Source organism: Eupeodes corollae, chromosome 1 (genome assembly GCF_945859685.1).
Source record: "Eupeodes corollae chromosome 1, idEupCoro1.1, whole genome shotgun sequence".
In the NCBI taxonomy this organism is placed as follows: Eukaryota; Metazoa; Arthropoda; class Insecta; order Diptera; family Syrphidae; genus Eupeodes; species Eupeodes corollae.
In genome coordinates, this window is record NC_079147.1 from 96,975,070 (window position 1) to 96,999,872 (window position 24,803).

The 24,803-nt window shown below is 33.8% G+C and overlaps 1 protein-coding gene across 1 annotated transcript in view; it reads left to right on the plus strand.

Annotated features, from left to right (window-relative positions):
- LOC129940257 (N-acetyl-D-glucosamine kinase) overlaps nt 1–24,803 on the plus strand; it is a 54,953-nt gene that overhangs the window by 27,246 nt on the left and 2,904 nt on the right. Inside the window, exons 2-3 of the mRNA XM_056048536.1 lie at nt 10,565–10,775; nt 10,933–11,158. Of these exons, the coding sequence (XP_055904511.1) occupies nt 10,565–10,775; nt 10,933–11,158 (437 nt within the window). The remainder of the gene's footprint in view (nt 1–10,564; nt 10,776–10,932; nt 11,159–24,803) is intronic.

Genomic DNA, 24,803 nt, shown 5'->3' on the forward strand with positions numbered 1-24,803 from the left:
AAGCTTTGGCCGACTTAAATACTTGTTTAATAGTATTAGGGTTTAGTTTTAAGTAGAATATAAAAAAAAAAACAAAAAAAACAAAAAAATAAAAAAAAATCATTAAAAAACATTAAAAAAATAAATAAAAAATAAAAAAAAAGGCAACAAAATATGAAAAACAAAAATGTTAGATAGTTAGATTTGCTGCTGTGATTGTTCTAGTTTTAAGTAGTTTATAGGTAGAATAGGTAGTTTATGTTAGTTTTAAGTTTTATTTAAGGACCTTATTTTAAGTAGTTTGTAAGTAAAAATAAAAAAGGATATTGATATTAGTTTTTTTTTTCAAATTTTCTAATAAATACAAAAATAAAAAAGAGGCTGGGATGCGACCCACACTGATAACTTCCCATCCCGTCTGTCGATTTGTCTTGCTTAAAAGTTTGTCTTTATGTACTCCTATCAATTTTTACCAAATATGCGTACTCTTTTTGTAGATTTTATTTTTTATATGAAAAAACGGACTGTTGGATTTTTATATAAAAATTACTGAATATCGAAAACAATATTTTCTGTGAAATAAAATAAGTTTCAAGCCAATATTTTTAAGTTTTGAAAAGCTATTTGAGTCGAAAGTAAATTTTTACGAAGTTTTAGTATTGTTTTTATTTTAGAGTTTTATTTTTTGTAAAAGAAACTGAAACAGTACCCGTAGCATGATGGTTAGTGCGTTGGACTGTCATGCAAGAGGTCTTGGGTTCAATCCCTGTCTATGTCATATAAAGTTTTTTCACGGGTACTGCCTCTTGCGAGGAATTGGCAAATTCTCCAAGAGTAATTCTTGTCATAAAAAGTGCTTTCTCAAATTTGCCATTCGGATTCGGCTTAAGCTGTAGGTCCCCTCCATCCTTGACAACAACACTCGCAAATAGGAATGGTTGAGAGTTGCAAGTTACTAGGCCCTATAGTTCTCAAACGGACTGTTGCGCCACCCAATGTATGTATATCCCCGTACCAACACGGTTTTTTATCTTTTTAGATCAACTTCCACTAACCTAACCATTTACACGAATTGTATTCTGAATTCATTAGAAAAGGGTTACCAAGTGGACGTTGTCTACACCGATTTTGCTAAAGTGTTTGATAAAAATCAGAGAACATAGGTTTTCATTGCAACATAATAAAATTGCTGACAGCTTATTCGATTACCGGACATCCCTTTTCTGTAACTTCTGGCGTTCCGCAAGGGAGTCATTAGGTCCAATGCGGTTCCTTATTTTTATTAATGACCTACCTGATGTCCTTACAAACTCAATACGTCTTATGTTTGCGGATGGTTTAAGACGTGTAAAAAACTTAACAGATTGTACGAGGCTCTAAAATGATGCAAACAATCTTATCAACTGGTGCAATATAAACCAATTAGCCCTAAACATATCCAAATGTCAATGTTTGTGGTGTACCCGTTTTGTTACCTATCGTTTACGATTACAATATGCAAAATCATGTCCTTGATAGAGTTTCTATTAAAAAAGACCTTGGAGTCATTTTTGATTACAAGCTAAACTTTGCATACAGAATTCATGGTGAACATAGCCAATTCTATGTTGGGTTTTATTTTTCGTAATTCATTCGGTCTTAGGGACCCTTACACACTTAAAGCCCTGCCCTTTAAGTGGCGTATGTGAGATCAATCCTGGAACATTGCTGCGTAGTGTGGAATCCTAATTACAGTCTTCATATTATAAGAATTGAAAATGTCAAAAAAAATGGACTGGAACTTTGGAATGCCTTTATTTAAAGTTAGATGTCAGCTTATTGGTATGCAGACATAAGAAAACCGCCGCCGTAAGATGTTTGCTATACATTTTGTCATTGTTATTTTATGATATCATATTGATTGTAATTATTTATTATCGCTAATTAATCTTTACGCTCCTTCTAGAGAAAACGTTCATAGAGTAAATTATGCGTTTAATGAACCCATAACTCGCAGTGTTAGGGAGATTAATAATGTACCACATAATATAGATTTTAAGTTTTATTTGAGTAGAAACTCATTCAAAAATATGTTAAAAATATATTTTTTAACAAATTAAATTATTTAATAATAATTGTAAAAATTTTGGTAATCTATTTGATTGTAAACTCTAATTGATATAAATAAATAAATGAATAAACTTTGACAAAGTTAAATTCAGAAGTTTTTCTCAAACCCTTTTATTGCCAAATCAGGAGTTCCCCATGGTAGTCACTTAGGACCTCTACTCTTTATCTTAGCTATCAAGGATGTACCTCTTTGTGTACGATACAGTAACATTTTATTCTATGCGGATGATATGAAAATCATAAAATCTGTAAGAAATAGGTTACAATTCCAAAAGGATATTAATTAAAAGGATGTTATTCTCTAAAAAACGTACTTCTAGTTTGTTTGATTATAAAATATCTTAGATATTGATGGTATTGAGTTTTCCTACGCCAAAATCTTATAGTGTAAAAATAAAAATCATTCTGAAATACTTTCAACTGATCTTACAACACTAAAATTAGCATTAATTGTCTGATAAATGAGTCGAGCGATCATCTTTATACATAATGCATTACAAATACTTTGTATTCACGTCAGTAGACAGCAAGTTCTAGAAGGAAACAAAATTAGCGTCCATAGTATGATCTTCATTTAAAGTATAATTTAACTCTATCGTTATGAAATTTATTCGTAAAAGCCTAAGTAACAATAATTTTTATTATTAAAAAAGGGGACTCATGCCACTTCATTGGACTATTGTATTCATACACGAATAAAAAGACGATTAAATTGAAAATTCTTCTTTCGAGCATAATTCAATTAAGACCTTCTCCGATGTTTGCATATGTATTTATTTGTATATGATGGAGGTATGTAGCTCCAATCATCATTGTGGATAAATATAGAACTAAATTAGAATCACCCAATTGATGGCTTTGGCTGTCAGTCGTCGGTGATTAGCTCTCCCTTTTATATTACGTGTAAATTTGTTAAATAATTTATAGACTGATGCTGCATGAAGGATAGTGCCCCCATAATAAATACAAAAATATATTGCATCTAAACTTAAACATTTAAATTCTTATATTTGACGCATCAAGTCATGATTTTATGATGTATTCAACATTTTAATATTATTTTCATGATTTCAATTGATTACTTCACACTTACAATTTATTTTTGGAGACATTTAATTTAGCAGCTATTAAATGTGTATACATATGGTGAATGTATAGTAATAGAAATATAGGCTATTGAACAGTTTTTGACTTTCGTTTTTAATTAACCATAAATGCGAATCCAGAACAAACTTAATTAAACTGAATGTTATTGAATTTATCAGGTTTTTGAAAATGTCCAAATCAATGAACTAATTTAAATATTTATGGTATTATAACTAATAAAATATTTCAAACATTTGAGTGATATATCTTAAAATTGTAATTTTAATTTAGGTTTCCTTGAAGAAATTCATAAAAATATATTTAATAAAAATGTGTGTATTTTGAATTAATCTTAGGCTGACCATTCTCGACTGAAAACCAAATGAACCCGAGCCAAAGAAAAGACTGAGGTATCTTGCTTTGACTCTGACGATCCATTTGGATTTTCAACAAGTCAAGGATCATGAGCCAAAAACCAAGCCTCGGTTTTGCCTTAAATGGGGAACCAACGAACCAATTAGTTTAAATAGTTGATCTTATCTAATATTGCCATCTAACAACTATCTTCCTATTCCAGTCTATCTCATACAAAAATTTAAGAAGCAAACTATTAATTTTTCTTTTTCTGTTTTTATTATTTTCTGGGTCAGTTGTCAACCTTTATATAGGGGGGTTTCCATGTTCGGCCATGTTTTTCTGCTTGCTTAAATGTTTTGTAATTTTTAGATATTTATCTGGATGTCTGAACATTTTTAATTTATTTTTATAAATACCCTTTTTAATGTCGATAATTTTCCAGATTAACACAAATTTGTTTTTCTTCAAAATGATAAATATCAAAAGAGGCTGGGATGCGACCAATACTAATAACTTCCCATCCCGTCAATATCGAAAACAATATTTTTTGTGAAATAAAAAGAGTTAGGTTAGGTTAAGTTAGGTTAGGTTATGGTAGCTATCCAAGATGGAAACGGACACACTTAGGCCAAGTTAAAGCCCCATTGTGATACCACATGAATCTTGAGGCTTCCTCCTAAGCTCAATGGAACCAGTTAGAGTCCCTTACGAAACGTGATAGGCGGATTATACTGATGTGATTTAGATCGTTTAGATCGTTAAAGAAGAATTCTCCTAGGTAATTCTTGCGTTTTCGAGCTAGAGCAGGGCATGTGCAGAAAAAATGAAGAACCGTTTCTTCCTTTTCCTCGTCCATACAGCTTCTGCAAAAGTCATTTGAGAATACTCCTAGTCTCGTGGCGTGCTTTCCTATTAGACAGTGTCCGGTTATGACACCTATTATCGAGCTTATATGCGATCTGCTTAGAGAGAGCAAGCACCTTGAACGTTTTAAATCCAGTGTTGGCCAGAGGTTTTTTGTGGCTTGACACGTGGTGATGTTGGTCCACCTGGTGCCTGCCCTCCTCGCAGCGTCTTGCATTAGTAGCAGCTTACAAGTAGCGATTGGTATGCCAGTACTTGCCAAACGTGGTAGGATGGGCTGTACTGTACCGTTCCTGGCGAGTTCATCTGCCTTACAGTTACCTGGAATGTCTCTATGGCCCGGCACCCAGTAAAGGTGAATATTAAACTGTTGCGCCATCTCCATTAGAGATGCTCGACAGTTATGGACTGTTATAGAGTTTGTAGAGACAGAGTACAGAGATTTGATAGCGGCCTAGCTGTCGGAGAAAATACGGATATCAGATGTTGATATCACGTTTTCTTTGAGCCAAGACAAGACTTCCTTAATCGCCAAAAGTTCCGCCTGGAACACGCTACAATGATTGGGAAGGCGGAATGAGAGACTTAATTTCAGTCGTCGTTCAGAGTACACACCACCACCAACCCCTTCTTTGGTTTTTGACCCATCTGTTTTTAAAAGCTTTTTGAGTCGAAACTAAATTTTTACCAAGTTTGAGTATTGTTTTTTTTTTCAAACATTTTTGTCAAAAACGACATTATATCCGAACTTCGTGGAAACATATAACTTTGCGAACAAAAATTACAAATAAACAACTTATTGTTTCACACAAACAATTAAGTTAAATTAACGAAAAAAAATTAAACATTAATTATAAACGACTTACACGTGAGTGCATTTCGAACGCTTCAGTGGCTCTCATCATCAGCACTAACTCATTTGACCCAAACAATTATTAGTTTTGGTAAATCCAGAGCGAAAAAGAAACAGTTAGATTTTTTGTAAGTAAAAACTATACAAGATAGAACAAAGGTGATTGAATGTCTCCTCCATCCACATTCAAATTGTTGTTTTCTTTTTCAATAAAATAGCTTTCATAAGCATCAAGTCTATTAAAGTCGTTTACAGTTTTTGGTAATGTTATGATGTGCTCACTCTCATCAGAACCATGACCTTCCGCAATTACATGATCGGCAAAAGCCGATTGTTTTAGTTTTTTCTTTTTGATGCAATTGTAATGTTCTTTAAATCTTACATTCAAGTTTCTTTTTGTTTGTCCAATGTAACGTCGTTTGCAAACTCCACATTCAATAGCGTAAATTCCCGATTTTTGTTCTTGGTCAACTTTATCTTTTGGCTATTAGAGAACACTGGTGAAATGTTATCTTGATTTAAACGGTTTTTAAATTTGTTCATTATTTCTGGGACATAATTAAAGACTTCTCTTTTTATTTCATTCCTGAAATCCAAACAATTTTTCTTAAACAAAGTTGATTTTTCATTTTGGTACACTTTCATTGAATGTTTTTTTATAATGGAATCCACAAGAGTCATGGAATAACCATTTAAAAAAGCTACATCATGTATGTACTCATATTCTTTTTTAAAATTTACTATAGAAAGTGGGAGATTGACAATACGATGTGCCATGGAATGAAACGACGCGTGTTTATGTTGAATGGGGCAATAAATATCACTAGTTATTATTCTTTTTGTACTAGTTGGCTTATGGTATATTGCCACATCAATTTTGTCCAACTTTCTTGTCAGTTCCAAGTCTAAAAAGGCTAGTTTTTGATCCACTTCTTTTTCACTTGTGAATTTTATTGATTCGCATTGATTATTTAAAAGATTTAAAAAATTATCACTTTCTGACTCTTTTAAAATTGTAAAAATGTCATCCACATACCGATAAAAAACTTCTGGTAAACTACCTTCAGCTTTCAATTTCATTTCAAGCTTTGCCATATAAATTTCAGCAATGAAAGGGCTTAGTGGGTTACCAATACTTGTACCTTTTGTTGACTTAAAATATTCACTGCGAAACTGGAAAAAACTATGGTTCATACACATGTTGGCAGCTTTTGTATAAACAGATCTTTTTTTACTTGGCACATTATTTTCTATAAGATTAATCATCTAATGCCTTAATAGCATTAACAGGCACACTGTTTTTTTTTTTGTTTAGGTTTTTATTTTTTGTAAGAAAAACTGTCAATTAGATTTTCCTCAAAATTTTACTGAGTGTTGTGATATTTGAGCCGAAAATTAATTTTTGACAACTTTTATTAATTTTTTTGTGTAAGTTTTTATTTTTTGTAAATAAACTGTCAATTCGATTTTTCTCCACATTTATCAATGTTGAAAACAATATTTATTATAAGATAAAATAAGTTTGAAGCCTAAATTTCAAGTTTTTGAAAAGATATTTGAGTCGAAATTCTATTTTTACCAACTTTGAGTAATGTTTTCTTATGTTTTTATGTTTTATAAAAAAACCGTCTGTTTGATTTTTCTCATAACTTTACCAGATGTTAAAAACTTTATTTTTCGTTGCACAAAATAATTTTGGAGATAAAATTATTTTGTTGTCGTAAAATTTTCGAGGTGACAATTTTTGTTTTTTTCATTTTTTTTTATTTTTAAAAAATACATTTGTTTGGTATCACCTTACAATACATTATATAAAATTCAATTCAAGTCTCTTGCGTTTTTGGTTCGTAAGATATTTAGAGTTAACCAAAATTATCACCTTCTTTTAAACTGCTTTGGTAAAAAAAAAAACGCCCACGCAATTTTCGGGAGAGCCCTTTCTGCATCTTTTTGCCTTTCACGAACGTACGTACATACCCACGCATAGACATCTTTCTAAAAATCTTTTATTTCGACTCTAGGGACCTTGAAACGTCAAGAAATGTCAAAATTTTCAATTTGACAAATCAAACCCATTACAATCACATCCTATGGGAAGTTAATAACCGATCTGTAAATCCGTGTTCAAATGATCAAAGCCAATTGGCTCGGTTGTGTATTTGTTCAGCTTTAGGAATATCTTAGCTTTCGTTTAAATTTCTATGAAAACAATTGAATTTCATTTAACTCTTTTGCATTTTTGTCTAAGAGTTGTTCAGCACTAGAACATTTTTTATTAAAAGTTATACTAAAAATAAATTTATTTTGAAACCAAATTTTTGAGAAAATTTGTCCGACCAATCCTCCATTCGTTTAGCATATTAGTGGTTTCTGAAATATAAGATTCCTTTATCAAAGAAATCAAACTTTGAAAAATGCTGTAACATTTCCTTACATATTATAAATAAATGTAAAGTATTATTTAGAAGAAGTTATGGACTGTTAGATATTTGAGTCGAAAATAGATTTTTACCAACTTTTATACATTTTTTTTGAGGTTTTTATTTTTTGTAAAAAAACTGTCAACTCGATTTTGCTCAAAATGTGTCCTAATGTTGAAAACAATATTTCTTATAAGAAAATATTAGTTAGAAGCTATTATTTCAAAGTTTTGAAAAGATATTTGAGTCGAAAATCATTTTTACCAACTTTTGTTAATTTTTTTTTCGGTTTTTAATTTTTTGTAAATAACTGTCAATTTGATTTTTTTCAAACTTTAACTGAATGTTGACAACAATATTTTTTGAAAGATTAAAGTAAATTAAAGTCAATATCTCAAAGTTTTGAAAAGATATTTGAGTCGAAAATCAATTTTTACCAACTTTTATACATTTTTTTTAGGTCTTTATTTTTTGTAAAAAAAAACTGTCCATTCCATTTTTCTCAACATTTTTCAAAATGTTGAAAACAATATTTCTCAAAAGATAAAATAAGCTTGAAGCCTAATTTTCAAGTTTTTGAAAAAAAATTTGAATCGATATTCAATTTTTACGATTTAGATTTTTATATTTTATAAAAAAAATGTCAATTAGATTTTTCTCAAAATTTTATCAGATGTCAGAAACATTATTCTTCGTTGTTAAAATTGTTTTAGAGATGAAATCATATTTCAGTCGTAAAATTTTGGAGATGACAAATTTTTTTTTCAGTTTGTTTGTATAGAAAAAAACGTTAAATGGATTTTTTTAAAAAATATACTTCTTTCATATCACGTTACATTTTACTATATAAAATTTAATTCAAGTCTCTAGCGTTTTTTGTTCGTAAGATATTTAGGGTTAACCAAAATTTTCACCTTTTTTTCAAACTGCTATGGTAAAAAAACCACCCACGCATTTTTTTTTAGAGCCCTTTCTGCATCTTTCTGTCTTATTGTCTGTATAACAAAATTTATTTTAAGTTGATATCTCTTCTGGTTCTTGAGCTATGGAGGACGAAAAAACTTCGCGAACGTACGGACGTACGGACGTACGAACGTACGTACACACGCTCGCACAGACATCTTTCTAAAAATCTTTTATTTCGACTCTAGGGACCTTGAAATGTCGAGAAATGTCAAAATTTTCAATTTGATAAATCGGACCCATTACAATAACTTCCTATGGGAAGTTATAACTCCAAGATATTAAAAATGTCATATCGCCCAAAAACATTTTCAAAAGAAAAACTAATTCGTGTCTAAAATTAATGTCAATAAGTTTTAAATTATCACAACGCCTTAATTACTTATCGACATATCACCTAAAAGATGTCATCTGTTTCACCATTTAGGCGTTCTGACAAAATTTTTGTTTATTTTGGGCACTACGATATTTTGAGTTTTAAATGGTATCGCCCAAACATTAAACGAAAAAAATGTTAGTTCACAAAGTGTAGCGAATATGGTTGGCACTATTTTACTATTAGAAAGTGAAAAAAGGCAAATTTTTAAAGTGAAATAAAACATTTTATTTGGGTTTGTGACGTTTTCTTAGTGATATTTGTTACGACGATGTTTCTCTTTTTGGGCTTTATGTCATTTTATGGTTATATGTCGTTAGGTGATAAGATAGAAACGATAGGAATCATAATCGTCGTAATGCCCAAAATAAACGCTACTAAACCCAATCCCTACTTCATGAGAACTTAATTCAAAATTTCAAATCTTTTGGGCAAAATGACAACAAACAATTTTGTTCTTTTGTATCTAAACTTTATTTGGGCATTACCACAATCCCTTTGTATTTTTTGGCGATTTTTGTTTTATTTTTCGGGCCTTATGACATCGTTTTTGGCGAAAGACCTAACGCCAATAATTCCAATTTTTATGAAAAAAAAAATGTATTGAAAAACGTATAACAATTTTGAAAATAATCTTTTTTTATATAAAATTATACCAAGGCCAAAAAAGTAGAAGTTAGTTGGTAATCCTGTTATGATTCCTTAATAACATAAACTACATATATTTTCTAATGAACACAAATTAAAATATTATTGTTGCTTAAAATCTTGATCTTGTTAAAATATTTAATCGGGTATAATAAGAGTTTCCGTATTTGAAACCCGTTCGAGTAGGAGTTGACAAAATTACGTTTTTTTTTCTGTTCAACAAACAAAATTATTTAAACCAAAACCATGCAAATCATTTGGCTAATATTCCTATCCATTGTTTATACAATACCTTCCTTTTTGAACAACATAAAGATTCGTTAATTTTCTTCAAAAAACAACTTGATTTTTTAGTATCAAAATGAATCCTCTGATTGGAAAATTCTATATTTTTCCAACTGAAAACTTGATGATTTTAAAAATTTCTTGAAAAACGGTATAACAACAACGTTTTGCTGTTTAAAAAGATTTAATTTTAAATATTTTATTAAATTATTTCTATAAATTAAAAAAAAACACATTCTTCTACTTCAATGCAAAAACTTAAGTCTTACTGCTTTTATTAAAACCCATATAAAATGCTGCAAGGCCGGCAAAGACATTCATTTAAACCAAGACACCAGCTATAACACATAACACACATATTTCAAGGTTAAGCTTTTTTATTGGACTTGTTTTCTTTATAATGGCTCGAAACCATCAAAACCAGATTTTTAATAACAATAATCAAAAAGTATGCATAACTTCCGTTATACCTCACTCCTACCTTAAGTCATCGACCCACTGACCATTTCCTATACTCAAATGTTTAATAAATTTAAATTTATGTGTGGTTTTATTTAAATTCAAACAAAAGTTATTTTTTTTTTCAATATTTATACTTTTACTTTTAAATTTTTATACTTTCAGTGGTGCAACCCACTCTTGTTTGGTAATTTGCAATGCTGACGGGGAGTGTGTAGCAAAGACAACTGGCCTGGGTACCAATCACTGGATGCTTGGAATTCCGGAATGCGCTCGACGAATAGCCGACATGGTTAATCGAGCAAAGTCAGACGCTCAAATACCAAATGATACACGTTTGTCCAGTTTGGGTTTGAGCTTGAGTGGCTGCGAACAGGTAAGAAAAAGCCATAAGCTCGGAATGGCATTAACGTTTGTTCGTTGTAAAATTGTTTGTTTATAAGAAAAAGTTATATGTTTTATGAAATTTGTTCAAGACTTGAAAAGTGCTTACTTATTTATTTAAATGATTTTCTTTTCAATTGATTTTGCAGGAAGCCACAAACCAGAAACTTGCAAGGGAATTAAAAGAGTCTTTCCCAGACCTTGCTGACAGCTATGTTGTTTGTAGTGATACAGTGGGCAGTGTGTTTACCGCATCACCAATTGGTGGTCTAGTTTTGATCTCGGGAACAGGATCAAATGCCTTGCTACGCAATCCAGATGGAACATCGTACTCATGCGGTGGATGGGGTAATTTCCTTGGGGATGAAGGCAGTGGTAAGCTATATAAAAACATAAATAACAATTAAAATATTAACATCGCGACTCCATTAAACACTCCGCATCAAACGAAATGAGATAGAAATTTGAATAAAATTTCCTTAAAAGAAATATATTTGTATTGGAAATAAAGAATGTCGAGTTAAGGAATAATTACACAAATTGTTGGATAAGTTGGATAATTGTGGGTTAATTTGTCGTTAATTAGTTAATTATTTTGTTTGTTTTGATTATTTACTTTATTCATATGAACTAACTGAAACATACTTAACTGAAGCATGTTATAAACTGTCCATACTTATAGAGGAATTTGTTTCTTATATCAGTAAGTGTTTTATTCGACCGAAAATAAAGTTTGTTCATTTGTAAGAAACTACATACTTTACACTGGTTTTCCAAGACCATGTTATTGCAAGCTCGTTTGCAAAAGTCACATATTTGATCATGTGTCCCTAAGCAAGTCTGATACTTTTAGACAAAATCCAAAAAAAGTGTTTGAATATAGGCGCAAATTTAAATGACTTTCGTTGTTTTGGCGACATTTTTACACACAATATTTTGTCGAATTAACCATTGGCTTTGCCTACTCGAACTATTAATCCTAAGCTCGCACTTCCAGGCATTCTCATCAGAATGTTTCATGGCTCCCCTAGCTCTTGAACGGGGATTTTTTTCGTATTCGAACTGTGGTGAGGGTTCTAGAAGATCTCAACATTCCCAATTTTTTTTTTAATAATAAATGGGCACTCAAGGGTTTATTAATACCCTTAACATGTTTAAAGTTTAAACACAGTGCGAGGGTTAGGAAAATAGGGAAGGATTAAAGAGAAGATTTCGATGCACATTGGCCTTAAAGTTTTGAATATCAAAATGATAGTTAAAAACAGAGCTGTGTAAAGCATTCCACATTCTCGATGTGCGGTTAAAAAAAGAATCTCTATACTTGAAAGTACGTCCGCTCAAGGTTAAACTGATGTGCATTCCTAGAAATACGAGTATTACGGCTGAATACAACTGGCTAATTCGATAGAACATTGTTTATAAAAATATCGGTAGAACCATGAAAGGCATGAAACATTGCGGCGGTGTTCAAGTAACGTAATTGTTTCGGTTATAGTTCTATCGCCTATCATTTTCAAAGCTATTTTTTGGATCCTGTTCAAGATACATAAACTTGTTTTAGGGGCACCTGCCCAAATATACGAGTTATATTCAAGTTTTGGACGAATGAAGGCTTTATAAATTACAGCCAGATCAGAAGAGGTGAAAAATTTCTTGCACCGTCGGAGAAATCCAAAGCACCTAGCAGCTTTTTTTGCAATATCGAATGTGATCATTCCATAAGAGGTGATCTGTGATATTCATACCGAGTACTGAAAGTTGATTAGTTTCCTCGATGCAAATGCCGCTCATGGATAGCCGCATCGGGGGTGGGTTACGCTTTAACGATAGGAGACACCATTGAGTTTTCGAAGCATTAAATTCTACACGGTTTTTGATTCCCCATTGTACAATGCTGTCAAGATCAGAATTTAATTAGCTTATCATACGCTGCCGTTGAAGTTCCACATCCGAAGGACAAGGATGAGAATCTAAAAACGAATATGAAAAGCTGAGGGTGTGAGTTAGAAGTTTCAGACAAAAGATCATTTATAAAAATAAGGAAGAGCGTCGGAGACAAAACGGATCCCTGGGGCACACCACCGTTTATTTTGTAAATATCAGATCTTTCGATCGTCGAGTTATTTCTTGAGCTGATAATTGATCAGCGTTTCCATGACCTTGGAAAGAAGGGACGAGAGTGCTATTGGACGATAGTTAGAGGGAGAGGAGGATTCGCCTTTTTTAGGGACAGGCTGGATAAATGCAGTTTTCCATGCACTCGGGAAGAGACCTGTAGAATAGGACAGATGGAAAAAGCTTACACAGTGGTTTTGCCAGCGTTAAAGAACACCTCTTCAGAACAATAGGGGGAATTCCACTGGTCCGGATGGTATCCCCACTTTTGTTCTGAAGAGGTGTTTTTCCACGCTAGCAAAACCACTGCGTAAGTTTTTCCAACTAACCTATTCTTCTAGGCTCGTTCCTATTCTTCTAGGCTCGTTCCGTGTAGTTGGAAAACAGAATTTGTTCAGCCCTCCCCAAAAAAGACGAATTTTCTAATCTCTCAAATTATCGACTGGGACTATCCTCCCTTTTTCTAAGGTCATGGTTACGCTGATTAATCATCAGCTTAAGAAATAGCTTGAGAAACGAAACCTTCCAGCAGTATGGCTTTCGCAGAGCAATGGGTCCACTGGTGATCTCATGGTTCATCCGAACGAACAGTGAAACAAATCATTACATCGTTTTGGAAAAATTAAGATTATTGGTCTTGATATTTTAAAGGCATTTGATAGAGTATAACATCTTGCTCTCTTATCAAAAATGCTTGTTTTTGGCATTGACGAATCTCTTCTTCGTTAGATTAGAAATTTTCTTTCGAACTATTCAGTAAAAGTTGTATTGGACACATTTAAGTCTGAAACCCAAATGCAGTGTGACCGAAGGCTCCGTTTTTTCCCGACCCTTTTCCTTATTTTTATAAATAATCTCCTGTATGAGACTTAAGATCCAATTAATTATTTTGCTTACGAAATTAGCTTTTAGCTTAGCTTTTTAAATTCGTTTTCAGAACGAATCAACAAATACCGATATCCTCAGAATGTGTATGAGCAACCAAAAATGTCGCAATATGTCTAGGTTTTTTGAGACGATGAAAGAAATTTGTCTCTCCTTCTAGTCTACAATCTACAAAACATATATACGTCCAATACGACAAATTCTCTTCCTAGACTGGTGCTCTAATTACCAAACTAACCCTCTTAGACAGTATCCAAAGAAGAGATTTTAAATTGATTGGTGACATTATCATAAAAACGCACTCGAACGTCATAAAATTACTTGTCTCAAGCTTTTTAGCCGTTATTTTATCGGCCTATGCTCTAGTAAAATAGACAATTGCATTGCATTATGATGGAATTGGTAAAGCCGTGTATACTTTGAACGGCTAAAACTAGGTCTCTCATTACTGCATGGGACATAATACTGCAAATAAAATACTTTACTTCAAAATTTCGTATTACAAAATTCTGTATGAATGAAATTTCCTATACTTAAAATTCTATGGAACAAAATTGTATATTTAAAAACTGGGTAAATTCTTGTATTAAAGAATTTTTAGAACACAACATTTTTAAGAAAAAAGTATCATAAGAATTTTGTACCAGCCCTGCTTTAACAAAAAAATTTAAGGGGGTATTCTGGTCTAGAAATAAAAAAAAATCGATTTTTTTTTTTCATATTTTCATAGTTTAACTATTTAAGAATATGTCTACGAGAGGATTTTCCCAAATTCAAATTATTTTCGGAGAAATAAGTTTTTTGCTGAGCAGCCATCCAAATCGGTTGGGCTGCAACTAATCGAACAAAAGACATAATGGGGTTCTCTGATATATATTTGTTATGTATATATATGTATATATATATAACAGAACAAAAGGGCTTATATATATATATATATATATATATATATATATATATATATACACATATATATATATACATATAATAACGGAACAAAATGGCTTATATATACACATACATATATAACGGAACAAAAGAGTTTATATAATTATGTATATAGGTGACCTGTGTTTTTTTATATTCAGTATTCGCCCTGTAAACCACGTGTGAACGGATGTGCTGTGAGTGTAAAAATATTTTGAGTGATTTCAATTTTTTTAAATAAAATGGATAAAAAATCCTCAGCGCGAAGGATTACGCGTCCAGAGCGACAAAAAAAAAGGCGTTTTCACGGCAATAGATTTACGGAACAGGAAAACACCAGTTTTACGAGTGCATCAGCAGCAAAATTGAGGAAATCAAATGATGAAGAGTTGATTATAGATAATAATTACGGCTACTGTATTTTGGAGTTTTTCACGGTCTTTTCAGCGATTTCTTCGTTTGTTTCGTGTTCTACATGCAACAACGAGATTAGATTTTCAAGAACGGCTCAACGCGGACTCGGGTTCAAAATTGTATTACAATGCAGTTGCGATAGTCTACGCTACATTCCATCATGTCCATTCGTTGACAAATCCTTCGAAGTAAACCGACGAGTGATATTTGCTATGCGGCTTTTGGGAGTTGGCAGGGAAGGATTAAATATCTTCTGCAGCATAATGGATATTTGTCAAGGAATATCAATCTCTTCTTATTCTTGTGTCAAAAACATACACGTGGTCGCATCTACAGTTTATGATTTCATTATCTCCAAAGCTGTGAATGAAGAAAAAGAGTTAATTTCAGCTTCCGATTCTAATGACAGTCCAACGGATTTCACTGTTTCCGGCGATGGCACATGGAAAAAAAGAGGTTTCAATTCGCTATTCGGAGTAAATACACTTGTAGCAAAAAATTGTAAGAAGGTCGTTGATACCGTGGTCAAATCCAGTTTTTGTCAAGGCTGAAATGTTTGGAAAAATAAGAAAAAATCCGATATTTCTGCATACAACGATTGGTATGAAGATCATGAAGAATCCTGTACAATAAACCATAAAGGAAGTGCGGGCAAAATGGAAGTTGATGCTATCGTCGAAATGTTCTGTAGATCGGAGGAAATACATAAAGTATATTGGAGATGGTGACACTAAGACGTTCAAGGGTATACTTGATATAGATCCTTACGATGGTGACCCACTTGTGCAAAAAAAAGAGTGCGTAGGACACGTCCAAAAAAGAATGGGTGCGAGGCTACGAAAAGCGAAAAAAGATAATACTGGGGTTGGTGGAAAAGGTGAAGGCAAATTAACTGATAAAGTCATCAATAAATTGTCTTTATACTATGGCTTAGCGATTCGCCGGCATCCTGATTCTGTTGAGAACATGAGAAATGCAATTTGGGCAACGTACTACCATAATAGTTCTACAAATAAAAACCCACAACATATGTATTGCCCACCTGGTGCGGAGAGTTGGTGTAAGTGGCAAAAAGCTGCATCTGAAGGAACATTAGACGAGTTTGACCACGAAAATCCTCTGTGTAGTAAAGTTTTGAAAACTATGAAGCCAATTTACGAGACTTTATCATGAGAAGAGTTATTGACTCGATGTTTAGGTTCAGAAACTCAAAATAATAATGAGTCTCTAAACTCGCTGATATGGACATTCGCTCCAAAGCATATCCATTCCGGGTCTCACATCATTGAAATTGCAACATTTATTGCTGTATGCATTTTTAATGAAGGCTTTATACCGATATTAAAGATGATGACTATTATGGGAGTGAAAATTGGTCCAGAAGCGCATGCATTTGCTATCAGACGAGACAACGCCCGGATTGACCGCTCCGAGATACGAGCATCTAGCGCATCAAAGGAGGCCAGAACTGCTCGAATGGAAAACAAAAACGCCAAAAATAGTTTTTTCGAAGTCGAGGAAGGTCCGATGTATGCAGCAGGAATGGCAGATTGAATAAATGTAAGTAAAAAATATAATTTTATGACTTAGACTGCAAAAATTGTACTTGAAACTTTAAACGCGTTTTTCTCAGAACTGTCTTGTTGAATCTGATACCCACGATTTCTCAGGTTCTGCCGAACCGATTTACTTGAAATTTTAAGAGAGTCTTCTTTAGAGACTTGTCTACGTCCGGAACTACGGCCATCCCCAAATTTTCATTTTTACTATTTTTAAAAAATCGAAGAATGTTCAAAAAAGTGGTAAAATTTTAATTTTTTTCTTTAGGCAGTCGCCATTTTGTAAAAAAAAATGTTTTTAACTTTTCCGTAGTTCCAGACATTGCGACATTATTGTAGATTAATAATCTTTTTTATTTTTTGATTTCAGATTTCTAGGAGAGTTAAAATCGTGGGTATGGTCACGCACCAAATTTTTGCGACGCACCACTCCATCAGCGGATAAATAACGGAATTTTGATTTTTTTTTTACTTTTTTATTTTTTTTTGTATGCTTCTAATGTAAATAAATAATGTGTAAAAAAATTGATACTAAAATTGTTGCTTGCTTTTATTTACTGCTCTTCAAAAATTACCTAAAATTCATGTCTCTAGACCAGAATACCCCCTTAAGACAATAACATATACCAATAATATTGTTTCAAAAAACATGAATTTCTTGTGTTTTAAAAAAGTTATTAGCTTAAAATATTGCATTAAATCAAGTGCAAATTATATAACAGAAATATGAAATCACACTTTATAAGGATACAATATTTTGGGATGAAATTCCGGAGATACATGTATAAGGCATTTTGGCATACAGTATCCAAAGTTTAAAGGGTTTTGAAATACTAAACTTAATTCTTATAGCAAACAGTATCATACACTATTGTGAAACACAGTTTTTCGACGCGCTCCCAACGTGGTATCAACATCTAATATCCGGTTATTCTCAAATAGTCAGGATGCTATTAAATCTCTGGACTCGTTTGTTATAAAGATTTCATAGCAGCTCAATATTCAATATTACTGGGTGCAGAAGTAAAAGATATTCTATTAAGTTGTACAGAAGATAAACTCGCCAAAAATAGAACAACATTACCCATTTTACCATGTTTGGCTAATATTGATACACCAGTAAAACAAAACACGTAGCACTACGTCGTCCTCGGAAGCAAATATCAAATTCATATCGAGTAGAAAGCCCTTTGTTATAAGATTATGCTTTCTGAACATGTTTTTTTTTTTTACAAGTTTCTGCTGAATCTTGTCAAAGTCACACTGCAAATGTATGTTGATAACCTCAATTTTTGGGGCCGTTCTGTATGCAATTAAGTCGTCGGCGGACGCTACTGCCTGATTCAGACTTACTATTAGATCGCTGGTGTAAATGCTGAACAGGATCGGCGATTTAACCACTCGCTGTTAAAGACCATGTTTAGTATGAAAGATGTTGGTAGATGTTCCATTGCCAATTTTGACGATAAACCGTCTACCATACAACATTGGTTTACTTATGCCAAGTCTGGTGAGCTTTAAGTACAGACTCTCTTACACATGGTGTCGAGGGCCTTTTCCAAGTCAACCAGACAAGCAACTGTACATTGCCTTTTGGATTTGTTCCACTGGATATCAGAAACAAGCTTAGACGCAGCATGAATAATGTCATGTCCCGCCTCAAAGCTGAACTGATTATCCGAAATTATTTTGTTGTTCTTAACCCACTTGGACAGAGATCTTTTTTAACCTTCCCAAATCCTTACTCATAATCGGAATAAGACTCATCGACCGGAGATTCGCCGGATTGAAGTTGTCCTTTCCCTTTTTTCGAGAGAGGATGTACCACAGCTGTTTTCCAACGGACCGGAAAATATGCATTATTCAGAACTTTGCTGAACAGAGTGGTATAGCTTCCTGAGGCAAATGTCGAAGTACAATGTTGTATATACCATCGACACCTGCAGCCATCTTTGTCTTTAATGAATCGAAGATGAGCTGGAGCTCTATCTTACTGACTTATAGGGTATTAGTCCCGTTTCGCTCGGCGATGGTGGTATTTGTCAAGTTTACGTCGCTGAACCTGGTAAAACCAAGGTTCTCGGATCGCCACTGCATTATGTCGTTACCCTATAAAGGTCATTTCTTCTAAAGCCCTTGGTAATTTGCGAAAACATATTCTGATTACTAGAATTAACGGCCTGAATTTTCTTGACCAATACCTACAAATTAATGTTTAGTCGATAGTTTTTCTTGATCAATTTGCTTACGTTTTTTATTGACAACATCAATGTCCTAATTTCCAGATTGTTTGGGTCGAAAAAACCTCCGGTACAAGCGTTTAAGCCTTGCCAGAAGTCAACTTTTGTGTCTGTGCAATGCATCTGTAGTCGCGTTAAGGTGCAAGTTCGTAGTTCCTCGTTTATTACATTTACATTTATATGTACTTTCAATAGATGATTTCCTATAATTTTTTTAAGTACAAGTACTGTAGGAACCGAGTACTTGACTGATAAAAAGAAGCAACCTATTGATAAAAATAAATGCAACCTTAATAAAGTTGATTAGAGTGAATGAAAGTATTTTATCAATTTTTATTCCATGCGGGTGGTGTTAAATAAGATAATTCTGAATTGCTTGCTATATATTTTTACGTCATGAAAATTTGATTACTATATACGAGTATATGTATAAATATGTACATATACATATATGTAAGCATTGATTAAATATAAACTTGTAAATACAATAATTGTACACATGTAAAATAACACTAAGAATTTAAGATTATTTCAAATTTATTACAGTTCAATGAAAATATTCCGATAGTGATGAAAATGACATAGATTTGAAATGTCAAACAACATAGGTATATAGCTATAGTCAATGTCATTAATTTATTGTTTCGAATCCAGGGTTAACATTTTGTTTATAAATTTCTACAAATGTAAACAAACTGTTTTTCTCGTTACCTACACTAATTTTTATTGAGATAACAAAACAAACTTAAGTTTAAAAAACTCAAACACGCAATAAGTTTGAAACTGTGGTCATTACTAATTCTATGATTACTGATAACAATTATGCGTATTTGTATTTGTTTTTTTGCCATATTGTCTCAAAAAAGTTTAATTACTTTAAACAAGTAATTGAGGGTAATCTTTCTAAAACACAAATATTTATGTACTTAGATTTTAAATACAAATTGTAGCATTTCTACTTACCATAAACTATCATAAAATTGTATCTAATTTCAGATAAACAAAGATTTATCATATAATTTCACTTTTATCTTAAAATAGAAAAATTCTTAATTCTTTTTGAAATGAGACAATAAATATATATATTTTCTACATAAAATATGTTTATGGAGTTAATTTGGTCTAAATCTATAGTAAAATCATAAAAGACTTAGTTGAAAATTGTCTCGAATTTTTATGGAAATATAATTAAACTGTGGAATATAAAATAACATCAAAACTTAATTCAAGGTAATAATAGTAGAACTAAATAATTAACTTTTAATAAGAAAAAGTTAAATAACAAATATCGTTTTGGGTAATCTTTAATTGCTTAATTTTTTAAAACTGAATTTAGTTAAATTTGCATAATTTTATTGGTTTCAAATTGCGAACTAAATGTTTTACAATAATAAAACTTTTTATTGAAAGATGAATGGTATTAAATTTTAATAACAGTACACTATGATTTTGAAGATTTTGCAAATTATTAGAACAGCTTAAATAAAGATTGTTAATGATGATTTAAATAACTCTTTAATTTTATGGTTTCTTTTTATGGAAAATACCTAATTAACATAATATGAGCAAAATAAAGTTTTAATTTATGTCTCACAAGTAAAACAATACTTTTTTAAAGGAATAAGTGGCCCTGAATTCAAATCTTACCTTTGAAGTTTGTAAAATATTAAATACAAAGAATAACGTGTTCCCAAGGCTAACGTGAAAAACACAACATAACCCTTAACATAAATAATTTGAGTTTGGAAATTGTTTGAAATGCTATAAATATTTATTTAAACTCAATATTGAAGACAGGAACACTGAGTGAAACCCAAGTACGTGAGGATTCCGATCCTGCTGAATTTTATATACATGGGTAGGGTATTGCTTGGTGCCATTATTCTCCCATTGTGAGCCCGCCATATATATAAGGAATGATATTACCTATTAACTTTTACCACAATACGGCAATTTTACCAACTCCTTCTTTAATTTTGTGTGGTTAAAACTTTCCGTGAATTAACACATTATTATTATTATCACTATTATTTCCTTTATCAGAGACCAAATCTGGACAGAGTTTCGACTTCTCAGGAATTTGATGTTCTGTCTGACTCCAACCAAGGAATTATCCACATGTATCCTTAGGCTCGTTTCACACTATACGGTTTTGATCATACGGCAAAAAACCCGAAGGCATAAACCAGATCAATGACTAATTACCCATTAAACGGTTCATACCGTATGGTAAAACACGATATATGCAGGGTTCCTGTGCTAAGTATCGTGTCTTGAAGTGGCTGATCGAACTCTGTCGCACGAATAAAATCGTATGATGTGAATGCATGCATTTCGCCACGTACGCCACTAAGCTTATCGCACCGTCCGGCTGCCGTATACTGTAGTGGCAGTAGACGGTTGCTACACGGCGCGGCGTCGTCATTTTTCCATGACCGTAAAATATAAAAGCGTATATGCTCTTCTTCGCGCCTCTAACAAAATGTCGCCGTCCGGTTTTTTGCCGTACGGTCAAAACCGTGTATTGTGAAACGAGCCTTACACTGAAATCGTTTATAATGGGCGATTTCATTGTTTACAATTCATCGTGGCTTCTCCATTAGGGCTAAACAACACCCGAAGGAATGTGTGCTATTTTTGCTGAGTTCAACTATCTTACTCAGTTTGTCAATGAGCCTAATCGAGTATCAGACGATGACGGCTAAGCAGAAAATACACTTGACTTGTTTCTTATATCTGATCCTGATAAACACATAATCATTGTTTTGACGCCTTAAGGCACATCGGACGATAGTGTCATATATGCTTGCTTCTCGTTCCAAACTAAACAAGTTAAAGAACGAGCTCCAAAGAGAACCGTTTGGCAACGTTAAATTACTGTTCGATTCGAGCTGTTTCTTCCTCTTCCCCGGTCCCTAAGCTTGTTGTCAATGGCACTCTTTTAGTTAGCTCTATTGAGAAAGCAAATTTGTTTTCCAGGCAGTTTGACGAAAATTCCACCTTACCAGATAGTGTCATGGCTCCCCTAGTTCTTGAACGCGTGAATGATTCTATTGGACCAATCATTTTTCGTACTGTGACGAGAGTCCTAAGTATCCGCGCTATTATTCTGAAGAGGTATTCTTTCACGCTCGCGAAACCAATGCGTAAGTTTTTCCACCTATCCTATTTTTCTATGCTCGTTCCGAGTAGTTGGAAAACAGCATTTGTTTAGTTAATTCAAAAAAAAAAAAAGCGAATCTTCTTCTCTTTCAAATTATCGAACGATAGCACTAACGTCTTTTGTTTCTAATGTCATGCAGCGCTGATTGATTATGAACTTAAGAAATATCTTGAGGAACGAAAGTTTTTTAATGACCAGCAATACGGATTTCGTAGCAATAGGTCCACTGAAGATCTCATGTTTAATCTCAGAGAACGGTGGAGAAAATCTTTACATCTTTTTGTCACTGACCCTTTTCCTCATTTTTTAAATGATCTCATGCCTGCAACTTTAATCGAATTAATTGTTTCGCTGACAAAAGCTTTTCATTTTCGTTTCCAGACTCACATCCCTTCTCCAGGGATATGATAAGCTCATTAAATTTCGTAATTTGTTGTCCAATTTGATATTTAATAATTTCTCTTGCACACTCAGTTTTTTTCGTCAACATTGCGTCAAGTGTTAGATTCTTCAAAATATATTTCATGGGTGTCAAATCACACGAGCAAGTTAACCAAATTATAGGGCCATTTCTTGAGATGACATTTTTGCTGCCTCTGTCTCAATACTCACAAAAATTCCATTGACATCGTGCTACCACAGCAGTTTAAAAAAAAGGTGAGCATTTTACTTACTTAAGGTGGCGCTAGAGTCCGGGGCGGACCTGGGCCTCAACCAACATGCGTCTCCAGCTCGGTCCCTAGCTAGCTGTCTCCAGTTTCGCACTCCAAATTGGTTGAGGTCCTCTCCCACCTGGGTGCGCCACCTGAGTCGCGGTCTTCCTCAACTGCGCCGTCCCTCGGGATTGGATTCGAAGACCTTCCGAGCTGGAGCGTTGATGTCCATCCGCTCTACATGACCTAGCCATCTAAGCCGTTGGACTTTAATTCTGCTAACTAGGTCAGTGTCGCTGTACAGCCCGTACAGTTCGTCGTTATATCTTCTCCTCCATTCTCCATCTATGCGTACGGGACCAAAAATCACCCAAAGAATTTTTCTCTCGAAGCATCCTAAGACGCTCTCATCTTTCTTTGACAGGGTCCAGGCCTCAGCCCCATAAATGAGAACCGGGATGATGAGTGTTTTATAGATGGTGATTTTACATGCTCGAGAGAGGACTTTACTTCTCAATTGCCTTCTAAGTCCAAAGAAGCAGCGATTTGCAAGAGTTATTCTTCGTTAGATTTCAGCGCTGGTGTCGTTATCTGCATTAATAGCGGTGCCTAGGTAGACAAAGTCCTTAACTACCTCAAAGTTATAGCTGTCCATGTTGACGTTTTGTCCAAGACGTCGTCGTTCAGTGTCCTTTTTTGATGACAGCATATACTTGGTCTTGCCCCCATTGACCACTAAATCCATCTTCTTCGCTTCCGTCGCAATGCTCAAAAACGCTCCACTGACATCACGCTTTGACCTTCCAACTATGTCAATATCATCTGCGTATCCGAGTAATTGGATGGACCTTTGAAAGATTGTGCCTCTAGTGTTGACGGTTGAGATTTGCACAATTCTTTCCAAAACGATGTTGAAGAAGTCGCATGACAGTGCATCGCCTTGTCTAAAACCTTTTTTGACATCAAATGCATCAGTAAGATCTTTTCCGACCTGAATAGAGCAGCGTACATTCTCCATCGTCATTCTGCACAAACGGATAAGTTTGACAGGGATGACAAAACTAGACATTGCTCGGTAGAGCTCTTCACTATAGATTCTGTCATACGCGGCTTTAAAATCGATAAAGAGATGGTGGGTATCGATTTGAAGCTCCTAGTTTTTTTCCAAGATCTGCCGTAGTGTGAATATTTGGTAGATAGTGGACTTTCCTGGTCTGAAGCCACACTAATAAGGACCAATCAGGTTGTTGACGAATGGCTTCAGACGTTCACATAATACGGCAAAGAGGATCTTATACGCAATGTTAAGGAGACTGATGCCTCTGTGGTTGGCGCAGTTTAGTGGGTCTCCTTTCTTATGTATCGGGCACACTATGCTGAGATTCCACTCATCGGGCATGCTTTCTTCCGACCATATTTTGCAGATGAGTTGGTGCATGCTCCGTACCAAGTCATCGCCTGCTGCTTTGAATAGTTCGGCAGCGATGCCGTCAGCTCCAGCAGCTTTGTTTGACTTAAGTTTAGATATAGCTATCTTCACTTCGTCACGGTTGGTTAAGCGGAATTGTTGATCTGTGTCGCCGAGGTTGAGTGGTTCTATCTCCCTTACAGCGGAATTCGGTTCGTCATCGCCGTTATATAATTTGGAGAAGTGATCTTTCCATATTCTCAGCATCGACTGTGGTTCTACTACGATGTTCCCTTGATCGTCTTTACAGGCTTCGGTTCGTGGCTGGTACCCTTGGGAGGTTTTTTTTTACCTTTTGGTAAAATTTACGAACCTCATTCCTGTTGTGACATCCCTCTATATCCTTGATCGCGTGTTTCTTATGCTCTCTTTTTTTCCGTCTAAGAAGCCGGTGTTCCTCTCTCCTCTTCTGCTCGTAGAGCTCGCGAGCAGCTCTAGTCCTTTTGTGCAGCGCCGTTTTGTATGCCTCTTGTTTCGCTGCGTGAGCTTGCCGGCATTCGTCGTCAAACCAGGGGTTTCGCTGTGGTGGCCGTGTGAAACCTAGCACTTCAGAGGCGGCATCTCTGATGGCTGCAAGGCAATGTTGCCACTGGTTT